At 27.0% G+C, this 14548-nt stretch overlaps 1 protein-coding gene across 1 annotated transcript; it reads left to right on the top strand.

Moving 5' to 3' along the window:
* The first annotated feature begins 8932 nt into the window (after positions 1-8932).
* Positions 8933-13332, top strand: LOC127256741 (rac-like GTP-binding protein ARAC11). The gene is made up of 7 exons (XM_051282890.1): positions 8933-9456; positions 10551-10638; positions 10766-10875; positions 11587-11650; positions 12820-12884; positions 12974-13039; positions 13140-13332. Exons 1-7 carry the CDS (start codon positions 9358-9360, stop codon positions 13239-13241), a joined length of 594 nt encoding a protein of 197 aa, XP_051138847.1. The 5' UTR covers positions 8933-9357; the 3' UTR covers positions 13242-13332.
* Positions 13333-14548: the final 1216 nt, after the last annotated feature.

Raw genomic sequence — 14548 nt, 5'->3', positions numbered from 1 at the left:
CTTCTATCACCAAAATTATTATGTTGTTGTTGAGTAGGCTCGTCAATAGTGTGTTTGTTTGGGGTTTGAATTCTGAGTTGTGATTTAAATAGTAAATATTTTGAATTTGAATAGTTGTATGATGCGATATAAATAGGTGTTGATCTGATATTTTGAATTTGAAATTAATTTTTGATATAATATAAAAAATAAAAAATAAGTGTTTGATTTGATATTTTTAGAGAATAAAAATAAAATGAATAATGAATTTAAAATCTACTCACCAAATAAACACACCTTTGTTACCAAAAAAAGTGTCTATAGTATTTAATTGAAAGTGGGTATAAAGTAGAATGTAAATTACTAAAATGTCTTTACTTTTTGAAAAATTTTAAAAAGTACGTTAGAGTAATAATTAGGGGTGGTATGAAAAAGTAGGAATAATTTTGTTATAAAGTGGGAACCATAACTACTAAATAAGAAAACAAGACAATTGTTTTGAAACGAACGAAAATGAAAAAACAAGACAAATCTTTTGCGACGGAGAGAGTATATATTTTTAAAATTTTATATTTTGCTTGCATTGCGTTGACCGATCAAGCATATCAATGCCAAATCAAGCAAGTCTACTCAACTATAACGTGGAAAATAGTTTCTGTGCTAAAATGATATAGTCAATTACTCTCTCCGTCCCAGAATTATAGTCTGAGTTGTATTTAATACGGGATTTAAAAAATATTGATATTATATTGGTAGTTGGTAAAAAGTACGAGTAAAATATTTTTTTGTCCTTGTGAATGTATTAGTGTAAATAATAGTGACAATTGTATAATAATAATGAAAAAGTAAAAATAATTTTATAGCAATCATCTATAGAAATGAGACTATTATTTTAAAAACGGACAAAAATATAACATGACTGGTGTATTAAAAAGGAGAAAGTATAAAACTAAAAAATAATTTATTTTTCCATAAGTGTTGCTAATATAAAAAAATTAATATTTTATATTTGATAGTATTTTTTGAGAGAGTTGAATATATTAACTATATATATTGAAAATATTATTAGTAAAAATTTTGGATATCTTTTTCAAGGTGCTTTTGAGAATTTTTTACTGCATTTACCATGCCAAATCAAACCACCCATGTCCCCTCTCTCGTTGACCGGTGCTGCAGCATGCAGCTTTTTACTTTTTTTTTTTATTTAAAAAAATACCTCGACGTCCGTGCACATACTCTTGTAGGGTGTGGTTGTTTGGACGATTGGATTAGATTTTTACTATTTATTTTATTTTATTTTTAGAAAACATTAAATCAAATATCTATTTTTTATTTTTTATATTATACTAAAAATAAATTTTACATTCAAAACATCACATCAACACCTATTTATATCACATCATACAACTATTCAAATTCAAAATTTTTACTATTCAAGTCCCAATTTAAAATCCAAATCCCCAAACAAACACACCCGTAAAGTAATGATTTGATCGTTATAATAATTATTGTTTAATATAATATACTCCCTCCATTCCGAAACTAAGCATTCATTTGCTTTTTATACGTAGTTTTACAAATATTAGTATTATATTGGGATATAGTAGGAATAAAGTAGAAATGACTAAAATAACCTTATTAGTATGTGTGATATAAAGGTAATGGTATTTGTGTAATATATTGTAAGTTGTAAGGATATTTGTAATGTTAGGTAGATAGTACAGTTACTAAAAAATGAAATTGATACTTTGTTATGAGACGGACTAAAATGGAAAAATGGATACTTTGTTATGGGACGGATATCGTAATATGTATTTCATTTTGTAGAAAATAAATTTTTTATAATATAAAAAAATAAAATTTTAAAATTATATATATAAATATAATATAAATTTATATTATATTATTAATTTTTAAAATTTGAATTTAATACCCATTTATATTTTTATATTTATTATCAATCAAATTAATACTATCAAAATTCAGCAAACTCAAACCAAAATCGCACATAAAAGAAATATAACAACTCAAACATATTTTAAAATTCAAATAAAAATCAAATTCAAACTCATTTTTTCTCGAAACCCCGTGAACAAACACACCCTTGGTTGAACAAACAATTTTGTGTTTTGGTTGAACAAACAAATTTATGTAATAAGAGCAACAGGCTTTCTTCACTTCTTCTATAATTATTATCTTTCTCTTTGTAAGTTATATAGGTCTTATTTATATAGACTTTTTAGAAGTTTTGTGAGTTTAAAAATTTTCCAAAAATTAAATATTTAATGTAATATTTTTTGAGAATTTTTAGAAGTTTTGTAAGTTTAAAAAAAAAATTCTAAAAATTAAATATTTAATATAATATTTTTTGAGAAAAGCGTATACATTTATATATGTATATATATATTCAATGTCATCTTTTAAAAGATATTCCTTTCGTTTTACATATGGTGCAATATTTAGTTTTCAGTATATAAATTTAAGTGGATAATATTAAGTGAAACAAATTGAGAGTCAGATAATGTCATGAGAAAAATGTATATATATATATTTTTTATTTGAGTAATATAATTAAATAAAATATAGATAATTATTTTGTATTTTAAAAATACTGTAGAGTATGTATGACATACCAAAATAAAAAATATTGTACAGGCATGGCCCGGTTTAAAACCGGGCCTAAACAGCTAGGCCAAAGCACAACCCGATTTGATCAAATATAAACCAACTTAAATATTTTACCATCAAGCTATATTTATATTTTTGTTACAATTTTATTAGTTATTATATACATAAATAAATTAAATATTAAATATTAATTTAAAAAAATTGGGTCGGGCCAAGCATTGCCCGACCTTCATGGGTCTGGGATGGCCCGAAAAAATTCGTGCCTATTTTTGGAGGCCCAAGCACAATTTTTTGTATCGAATTTGAATCGAATTTTCAGATCAATACCTATTTTTGTCACCTCTAAGTATGTAGGACATAGGAAATAGTATATATTATAAATAGATAATGTCAAAATTTATTTTTGTCACCTCTAAATATGTGGGACATAGGAAATAGTATATATTATAAATAGATAATGCCAAAAATTTTAAAATGCGCGTAAAAGAGTTCTACAATTAGGGGTAGGTCAGTACGATATATTATCATAGTGATACCATACTGAAAAATCGGTATGACCGATATATATATATACTCCATCTGTCTCAATTTAAGGTAACATTTTTATTATTTTTGTATGTTCCACTCAAAAGTACCATTTGTCTATTTTATAAAAAATAATCATATACTAATATCAAAATACTCTTAACTTTTACTTAAATTACAAATATACCATTAGACATACAATTACTTTATACATAAAGTCATGGCCAACATATCAAATTACTCTTAGACACTTTCACCAATCAATAAAATACTACTCCCTCCGTCTCCAATCTATCTATCCATTTTGTTTATGCACGGGATTTTAGGAATACTAGTATTATATTGGGGTAAAGTAAAAATAAGGTAAAAAGACTAAATTAATCCTATTAGTATTGTATGACATAAATGTAATGGCATTTGTGTAATATATTATAAATTAGAAGGGTATTTGTAATGTTAGGTAGATAGTACAATTACTAAAAAAGAAAACGGATACTTTGTTATGGGACGGACCAAAATGGAAAAATTGATAGATTGTTAAGGGACGGAAGGAGTATTATTTTTTAATTTATTATAAAATTCCAAATGGTTCATTTCAATTCAGACGGAGGGAGTATAACACTATATTGATATACCAAATACCAAAATAGCAAATAATATACGGTGTTTTCGGATATACTGAAATAACAAAATTATAGATTTATATATTGTTACTATACCGAACTTTCAGTATTTTTTATATTTTTTTATATGATATATACAATATTTCAAAATTTTTGTATTTTTTCCACCTCTAATTAATGACAATTACTTAATTTTCTATTCCAATGAAAATATTGAAGTTTTTGTGAAGACGATTGTCCAAAAAATCTCAAGAATATATTTTTAATTAATTAGTTAGATTTTTTAACGGAAGGAGTTTCTTTCATGTAAAGAACCCCACGCAGCATTAAAAAAGAAAATTAGTCAAATGACAAGGGAATCCGCGTTCTGCATAGCAACGGTGTTGGACTGTATTTGAAATTGAGACACAAGACAAAAGAAAAAATTATATGTTTTTTATTATTTTTATATATTTTATTTTAATTATATATATTAATGATTTTATATTTTATAAAATTTGATTTTTTATAAAAATAATATATTTTTTCAATAAAATTTTAATTAAATATAATTAATAATAATAAATATTTGTTATAATTTATAAATTAAATTATTGGATAAATAAATATTAATAAATATGTATATTAGATAAAATTATTATTATTTAGATTATTTTTAAAAAAAAAGGCAATTTAATAATACGAAAGAAAAGAAAAATTAAAATTTGTATACATAAGTTCTTTTGGTGTGGATATAAAATGAAATGGGTTTCTCCGATGACGTGACAGAGAAAAAATATGACGTGAAAAATAAGAAATGGATGGGAGAAACCCATATTGGATTTCATTGATGCGGATGCTCTTATATTTGCACAACATCCCATGTTGTTCAGTATGTTTATGTGTTGTTTGTATTTTTGTATCTTACCTCTTATGTGTTTACGTTTGAGCCTGAAATTCGATTATGTATTATATGATTGTGTGTTTACTTATTATTTCTTTGATTTCATGTGAATACGTACAGTTTTGTACGTGTTGTGTGGAGAATTTCTATTTCAATTATGTTATTGGTGTTAAAGCTCGATGTGTTTTGATTTGAAGTGAGGTGTGATATCTATTGCTTGATATGAGGAGTGACTTCGTTTTGTTTGGTTTTGGTTAGAACTATGATTTTTGAGGAATTTTTTTTACGGACATAGGATATAATACTTACTTCGTAGTTGAGTCAGCACATTAACTGTGTTGGGATTGGACCAACTAAACATTACATTACAAAAAAATATCAATTTTGTAACAAGATTTTTTCGTTGTTAAATCCACTTTTTCCGTTACTAATGATATTAGAGACGGAATTAGAGATGAAATTACGTTAGCTACGTGAACTTTAGGAACGGAATTCCGTTACAGATATACTATATTTTTGTAGTGTTAGTATGATATTGTCCGCTTTAGGTTGAGCCTGCACGGATTTGTTTTTGAACTTTTTTCAAAAGACTTCATACTAGTGGAGTTCATGTATGACTTATAAGGTGTGAAATTTTTTTCACATCTTTCAATGTGACTTAAGTTTGCATCTCAACAATTGTCTCCTCAAACTAAGAATCAACAAATGGTCTTCCTTGTCCACCTTGTACCGTCTATCACAAATGAACCCGTTGCCTGACCAACCAAATGTCAGAAGACTTTCGACACAAGGTACATCCGCAGGTCACGAGGGCAAATCCACCACCACAACTAATGTCCAATGCCACTTAGTTCACTTCACCATCAAACCAAGTTCTGATACAATTGTTGGGACTGGGCCAACTAAAATTAGTATGATATTTTCCGCTTTGGGCTAAGCCCGCACGTATTTGTTTTTTGACTTTTTCCAAAAGACCTCATACTTAGTGGAGTTCATGTGAGATTTATAAAGTGTGAAATTTTCTTTATATCTTTTAATGTGGGACTTGGGTTTGCACCCCAACAAAATATTTTTTTTCTATCCGAATTTTTTTAAAGTTGTTTTATTGATTCAATTTCGAGCGCAAATAATTTTTATTTTTTAAAATTCATTGTTCACTTTGAATGATCTTTAGGTTATTGGATGGATTTTTGAGTGAGTTTTCCAATACCATAGATGTTGAGTCAATCCAAGATCTGATGATCAACTTACAAGTGAATAATTTATCAAAGTTCTTTAAAAAAATTGATGCTATTTCATTACTTGTTTTTACAACTTTAGCCCATTTTTTTCTTATTCTTCTTTTTCAACCTTAATTATATCGCTTCCACAATTTCCTATGAACCCTAGCAGCCTTATTATTTTGTCAATTCGATTTTGATGAATTTCTAAAACACTCTACTTTTTTGTCATTTTTTGTCGCTCCCACAATCTCCTATGAACCCTAGCAGCCTTATTATTTTGTCAATTCGATTTTGATGAATTTCTAAAACACTCTACTTTTTTGTCATTTTTTACTACCAAATTAGTTTTTTGTGTTTTGTTGGAAATTTTTGGTGTTCTTTCATGTCTTTTACTTGCCATGAAATTGTTGATGAATAAGATAAAATTTTGGGTATTTTGGTATAAAAACCTTGTGCCAAAAATTTCAATTTGATGAGTTAAAGTAAATTTTAAAAAATGTTTTGAACAATAATTTATTAGGTAATTTAATTAGTTGATTCGACTAGTTGATTTAATTACATGTTTGTAATGTTAAGTAAAAATTGGTTTGATATTTGGTGTTTATTTATAAAATGACAATTAAGGACATTTACATGTTATTTTTTAAAATATTTAATTTTGTTCATTTTGATTTAAAATTTTTATAATTTATGTTATTAATTATTGAAAATATAAAAATATTATAAAATATTTATTTTTATGTTCTAGATTTGGGAAAAATAATTTTATTAAAAAATAATTTTTTTTATTGAAATTGTAAAATGTAAAATAATAAATAATAAATATTTTTTATATATATTTTTATTTATGTTAATTATTTTTTATTGATTTATTCTATTTTATTTATTTCGAATGTAAAATGTATATAATAAAAATATTTATAAATAAATTAATAATATTAGTTTAATTTTAATAGATTTATATATTTACAAATAAAATAATTTACATGTAATACTTAATAATTATTATTATTTTAAATTTGAAAAAATTATAATTTAATAAATAAAACATATTAAAATTAATTAATAAATACTGCAATAATAATATATTTATATATAATGAATAATTAAGGTTTAAGGGTAAAAAAAATAAACAAAATTAAAGTAAAAAGATCTTCTAAAGACGGCTGAGTAGATTTGTTTTTTAGAAATTAGTTTTTTTGGGTGTAAAAAACTATTTCAAAAAACTAATTTACCAAACAAGTAAAAATTACTTTTTTGAATGTTGAGACAGCTAAAAACTGTTTAATAAGTTAAAAGATATTCAAAAAGTTCTTTCCCAAATAACCCATCTATTAAATTTTTACTATTTTATCATTTTTTCTAAAATATAAATTCAAAATTTTATTTTTTATTTTATAATAATAATAATAATTATAATTAATTTTTACATTCAAATATCAAATTAATACCTATTATTATATTATACAAATATTAAAATTCAAATTTTTTACTATACAAATCTCAAACTAAAAATTCAAATCCCCGAACATACACAAAGAGAAGACAATACATGCTCAAAAGATATGGGGTTTGTTTGCTCCGTGAGAATGCTGAAAAATAATTTTTTTCCAAATGAAGTATAAAAAATCGTATAAATAATATAAAAATAATAAATATATTTAATTTATTAATATTTTTTAGAAAATATGTAAGAAAAAACACAGATGGAAGATCAAAGCCATGACGTTCTCCGAAGAGTACACATAAGTAAGAATAAAGCGTGATGAAAATACTTATGGACTCATGGGCTAATCTATGATTATGAGAACATGCCGGACTTGAAATTTTTTAATATACCTTAAATAGTGTAATAAATACAAATTTTATAATCGAAATTCATATTTATTAAAAATAAAATCTAATATATATATATATATATTTACTGTTGATTCTATGTCACAACGTGGCCGACACAGAATATTTTTTTATTTTCTTAAAAATTATTTTTCTTGTGGGTCCCACTTAATCAAATAATAATAAAATAAACTATGGAGAAATACATAATTTTTTCTATTTGTTTTAATTTTTTTTTGTTTTTTGGATCCTACTTAATTAAATAATAATAAAATAAAAGAAAAGAGAACGACAGGTGAACTTTATAATTATATACGGTTGTGTTGTTACACGACCTTATATAATTATACATAACTATTTTATTACATGATCATGTATATTTCAATGTATAATTATATATGACCATGTCACACAACCCTGTATAATTTTATACAACCGTATACCTTTTTGTTTTGATCTAAAATTTTATTTTTTTGTTATATTTTTTTTTGAATTTAAAATAGTTGATATAGTTAAAATGGAAAAAAAATCAATAATAATCATAATATAATTAAAATATATCAATTTTAGTTCAAATATAAATATTTATCGAGTATGGTCTTTTGGGAGATTTTGTCTGAAATTCTACTATTTAAAAAAAAAAAATTCTCTTACAAATATCCAATTACTGTATTGAAATAATAAATTAATTTTTAATACATCTATAATACACAAAATTAAAAAAAATTTATGAATGTAGGTCTCACGAATTATAATGACTTTCATCATTCAAATCGAGATGTTGCATTTTTTTTTTATTTTTTTTTTAAAATTTTGAGTGTGAGACTCACGAATTAAATTTATAATTTTTTTTATTGTACAATAATAATATTTTTACAAATTCCTGTCCATAACACAGAGTGACCATTAGTATACTTATATTATTTTTTACTAGAAAAAACAACATATAATAAAATACATTTTATTAAAAATAATATGAATTATATATAAAAAAATATGTTTATTTGTATTTGATTTGAAATATTTTGACTTAAATTTAATACTAAAATACTCTTTAAAATATTTTATGAGAAAAAAAAATATATATAATCGAAACACCTACCTAATTTAAAATACAAATCAATTATGATAATATTAAAAACAATTAAATATATAACCTTGAAACAGTAGGAAAGAATGAGGACCCGACCCGTTTAAGGAGCCGTTGGTAGGAAAGACATAAATGCATTCCTTACTTGAGAAAGCATTTCAATGGAGGAGCGCTTCAACTGCAGCAATTCCCTCCGCGGGCATGGTAGGTATTTTTGGATCCATGGATGGATGGCCACCCAAATTTCTCTCACACCCAAACACCTCCTTTTTGTTTCTCTCTCGGGATTTCGACATTCCATTTTCGATCCATCTTCTTGTTATTGCAATGTTTGGCTATTAGTGAAAAATTAGGGTTTGATTGAATCTGGTCGGTCAGGATCGATTGCGGGCGTTGATCTATCTAGCCGTGTGCGTTGATGTATGATTACTCAATTGCATCGACTCTTTTAGGGAAGATCGGTTCGAAGAGTGGAGAAGAAGATTGGGGGCATTCCCCTTCGATCTCGAAATGGTTTGAATAAAGAGGGTGATTCTTTCGATCTCGAATTAGTAATTTTCATTTGGAAGAATGAGCGCTTCAAGATTCATCAAGTGTGTGACGGTGGGGGATGGTGCGGTTGGGAAGACTTGTCTCTTGATTTCCTACACCAGCAACACTTTTCCGACGGTCCGCCATTCTTCTTCTCATTTAATTTCTTTCAGATTCCAATTCCTTTTTTTTTTTTCATCATCGTTTTTGGGAATAGGATAAGATGATTTGATTGATGATTTTGAACCTACGTCTGGATAATGCTTTATTGTGGCAGATCTTCTGTAATTTCTTGAAAAGGATACCGTTTTGAGAAATTGGGTACAAATGAAAGTATTTATAGAATGATACTTTTGGATTAGTGGAAAGTTCATAGGAATTTGACAGTGTTGAGTTTTTGCTAGTAGGCCTAATGTTACAGTGACTGCTTGCTTCGATAATGATAAGATATTAATGAAGTTGCGGGTTATATGAGGTTTCTATGAATTGTTTGTGTGCCATCAGGTTTTTATGTATTCCACACCAAGGGATTTCACGAGTCCTTTTTTGTTTTGTTTTTGTTTAGCTGTGGCTTGGTGATGGGCATGATTAACATTTTTTGGTGATATATATTGATATTTATATATATATATATATATAGTTTGGTTTGAATAGTAGTTTGAACGTTATGTTTTTTTTTGGAGAAAATAGTGTCATTTTACAAGGAATCTTGAAGGTTGAATAGTAAAAATTTTGGAACAAATCATCAAAAGGGATTTGTCTGCTGAAAAGGACAAATTTCTTGAAACAAATCACTAAACATCGTTTTTGAGGAATTTCTTGAAAAAGGAGAAATCTTTGAGAAAATTTGATAGTTAGATATTAGATTTATCTGATCATGAAATTATTTATACAAAGGCCGTGTTTAGATAGAGGTTTTGAAATATTGAAAAAATTTGGGAATCAGTGACAACTCTAGTGTCTTACGTATTGACCTTCTAAGTATCGACAGTGTTTGCCTTCTACTTATATTCTTCATTGTTAAACATGCATACTCCCAAGAACTCGCCTCTCGGCTATAACAACTCTCTTATTGATCATATCTTGGTGGAAAAAATTAGTAATTATAATAAGTTGGTGACTTGAAGGTCTTTTTTTTTTTTTTTTTTTAAATCTTATTAGAGATGTTAAGCTATCGTTTATGATACTGCATATTATTCGACAATATTAATATGCTTTTGTGAATGAAACAGGATTATGTTCCTACTGTATTCGATAATTTCAGTGCAAATGTGGTTGTCAATGGAAGCACTGTTAACCTTGGCCTGTGGGATACTGCAGGTAATTAATACGCACATACGTGAAGATATTTGTCCATTTTGATACTTAAACATGCTGCTGCTTTATATTACTGGAATTTGTCTTTATATATGTCTATTAACATTTTATGCATTCACTTGTCGAACAGGACAGGAAGACTATAACAGATTAAGACCCTTGAGTTATCGAGGAGCTGATGTTTTCATCCTTGCATTCTCTCTCATTAGCAAGGCTAGCTATGAAAATGTTTCCAAGAAGGTAAGGATTCCGTGAGCTGTGTGAGATTGTTTTTTTTATGTTGCTGTTCCCCTTATCCTTTTTTTTCAACATTTTTGGCACCTATGTATATATATTTTGTATATTTGTATTTTTAATTTATTGTTTATATTTTATATTATTTTTTAAATTATAAATTAAAGATAAATATTCATATTATAAAATATAATACTCTCCGTCATGTAAAAATAAATTCATTTGGTTTGTGCACGAGTTTTAATGTGGCGTATACTTTTTGTCTTTGTATAATAAAAAGTAGTATGTTTTTTTGATAAGAAAACAAAACATGCCAATTTTTTTTGACAAACAAATAAGTAAAATGATTTTTTTTTGTTTAAAAAAAAAATTATGACAAGGTGTATTACAATAACAAAATAAATGATTTGATTTATTATTGTTTTAAAAAAATATTAATATTGCATAATTTGGATTTATAAAAGTATATATATTTTGTGTTAATATATAAATAAATAAAAGTTGAATGGAGTTTGCGTAATTGTTTAAAATAAATTAAAAGAAATAATATATACATAAAATATTCTTTCTAGAAGAAAAGATAGAGTGGGTTGGAGTGAGTTTAAAATTTGATGTAAAATGTAGAGAAAATAGAGGAATCGAGTAGAGATGATGTGGTCTAACCAACAATCTTTTTTGTCCTGATATGTCTTTTGTGCTTGGACTTCACTTTTGCAGTGGATTCCTGAATTGAATCATTACGCCCCGGGTGTACCCATAGTCCTTGTTGGCACAAAAATTGGTATGATAGTTGTTCCAATTTTTCTTTTGTTCCCTGATAAATTCCTTTGCATATTAAATGTGTTGGTGGTACGTGGAAACTGCTGTTGATAACCTGTGGAGTTTAATTTTGAATGGTTATGATATAAATATAAATAACATTGTATTTGAAATTAGCTCTTAAGTTGCACTTGGTATTAGTCAATCAGTATGTAGATTTGTTGCATTAGCTTTGTCCACCTATCTCTCCATTAAGAGTTACTAGTAATGTTCCGATAAAAAAAAAAAAAAAATCAAAAAAGAGAAAGAGCGAGTTACTTGTAATGTAAGAGAGTTAGTGCAACGATTAAGAGTTACTTGTAATGTTCCGATCAAAAAAAAAAAAAAAGAGAAAGAGCGAGTTACTTGTAATGTAAGAGAGTTAGTGCAACGAGTAGGAGGACTACGGCTGTTATAATTAGTTTGAGTTCATTATTCTTGCTAGGTGGTAATTGCATATTTCAGCTTGCCGTATCTATTATAGGTTATGACGATCCAAGTGAGCTTACTTATTATAATTTTCATGTAGAAATGGTATTTGAATAAACTTTATGTATGATTTTCCGGAATGGTCATGGGGCAAATCAGCGCCCTAGTCAGGACATAAAAACCAACACAATAGGCAGACAACACATGTTTTTATTTAATACGGTACATGCTGTGGAATTTGAAAACATGCGATCATATTTATTGTATTGAAATCAATTGTTGCATGTATTAGCATAAATTATGTCATGTGTTGTCAGCATTTGTATTAAATTGACGTAAATCATGTGTTGTCCGTCTATTATGTTGCTGAATTATAATTTTCAGCAACGTTACCACCGCCGTAATTTCCTGTAAGTTTTGTTATGTCCCATGCTGTGTTGTGTCTGTTCACAATGACTCCAAAATGATCTTTAACTGCCATTGTTACATTACTAATTCTCGGCTACTAAGTTTAAAGGCAATATTATTAAAACATATGTTATCGATACCTTTTTCAACTACTGCGGTGACTTAACCTAGACAAGTTATTTTCCATAGAAACTTTTGTTTAGCATTGTTGATAAATTTCACGGTATTTTCATTTTCCTAAATTTTTGTTTCCACATATTTACACTTCTTAAGCCGAAAGTTACGGTGTTTCTTACAATGGTTTTATGAGTTCAGATCTTCGGGATGACAAGCAGTTCTTTGAAGATCATCCAGGGTCTGTGCCGATCACTACAGCACAGGTCAGAAGACATTCCACAATCTACGTCCGAGTTTTTCTTTTTTCTTCGTCTCTCAACCATCTCTTATTAATACGATAACTGAACTACAGGGCGAGGAACTGCGAAAACAGATCGACGCCCCTTCTTACATTGAATGCAGTGCAAAAACACAAGAGGTACACAATGCAATGCAACTCACCTCCCCTTTACTATTTTTAAATTCAATCCTATGCTATGCGATTAGAATTTTTCGATTCATCGAATCTTTTATTCCAGAATGTGAAAGGAGTTTTTGATGCTGCCATTAAAGTTGTTCTTCAACCACCAAAGCAAAAGAAGAAGAAAGGAGGAAAGGCCAAGACCTGCTCTATATTGTAATTTCCTGCAATGTGTAATTCCTTCCAACTCTTTTTACCAATTGTTTTGTTTTCTTGGACTCAAAGTAGAATGGCCAGTTTCCCTTTGCTTAGAGCAACTAGTATATAGATCTATATATATATATATATATATATTAATGTATCATTTTTTTTCTTTCTGAACTTTATAAAATATTAGAAAATTAAAAGATTTGACATGTATATATATCATCACAATAATATAAATGTAATTTATTAAAATAATACGAAATATTATAATCTTAATACTTTTAGATAAATTTTTTATGTTAAGTGGATTGGCCAATTTAAAAACATTTTGTAAGTGCAATGTCTGATGAGAAAATGGGGTTAAGTTCTGTAAGGATGCAATATCAAATTTATTAGTATCTCTTCACAATTAGAGTGTTCTTTATAGATGAAAATTTTTATTTTTATTTTTATTTGAAGAAATGTTGGTTTTTTTCTTTATTTGAAGAACATTTTTCTGACAATAGATAAATTATTACACTATGTGATTTAAAGAAGAGAACTTTAAAGAATGTGATTTAAATAATTGAGATATTTTATTGGAAAATATTTATCATATTCTTGGGCTGAAAAAAAATATTGCTTCAGTTTATTAGATAATTGACTTTGGAATGTATGTTTTTTATGTCCATATGTTGTCTAGATTTTTTTAATATTAGAAACACTAATGCCGAGATTCAATTTATTGGAAAAATAAAAAAAAAGAAAAAAGAAAAATTATTTTATGTACTATCAGGTAGTTATGCATATGTTTAGAGGACTAGTAAAGCTGCTAGTCTGCAGTTTGACATGCTCGTTTAGGCCATGTAGGTTTTTAGGAAAAATTGAAAAAAATATTCCACACGTATACCTCGTTATCATTTTTGTTCTGTATTTATCTTGCGTGATGTGAATGTCACGCGCGGACAAAAGATATAAATAGCGAATTCTGTAAACATGTGGTATATATTTTGCCAGGGAGATAAATATAGGACAAAAGTGATAATAAAATATAAATGTAGATATTTTTTGCAATTTTCTCTAGGTTTTTAGTTATTGCAACAAATTTCCTCAAGGCAACTTCTTGTAGGGATGTCAATTCTTAAGAGAATCCGCAATGAGATGTCTGAGTTCTCAATATGGAAAATCTCTTTGCTTGCTTTTTTCAATTCATTGAATAGGGCATCTGATTCACTAAAATTGGTGTATGCAAATATTATTGGAGCAACAAGAACCACTGGTTACTTTGGTTTTGATATATAATAATGGTGCTCATTGATGAATGTTCTTGATATAGATGGA

This window comes from Andrographis paniculata, unplaced genomic scaffold (genome assembly GCF_009805555.1).
Source record: "Andrographis paniculata isolate CXL003 unplaced genomic scaffold, ASM980555v1 Contig56END, whole genome shotgun sequence".
Lineage (NCBI taxonomy): Eukaryota > Viridiplantae > Streptophyta > Magnoliopsida > Lamiales > Acanthaceae > Andrographis > Andrographis paniculata.
The sequence above is the reverse complement of the archived record's forward strand: the minus strand, read 5'-3'. Positions and strand labels throughout refer to the sequence as shown.

Excerpts from the sequence above, each read along its gene's own strand:
- LOC127256741 (XM_051282890.1), top strand. The coding sequence starts at position 9,358 with ATGAGCGCTTCAAGATTCATCAAGTGTGTGACGGTGGGGGATGGTGCG. Across the intron at positions 9,457-10,550 it reads CCAGCAACACTTTTCCGACG|GATTATGTTCCTACTGTATT; the intron begins GTCCGCCATTCT and ends TGAATGAAACAG. Across the intron at positions 13,040-13,139 it reads GCAGTGCAAAAACACAAGAG|AATGTGAAAGGAGTTTTTGA; the intron begins GTACACAATGCA and ends CTTTTATTCCAG.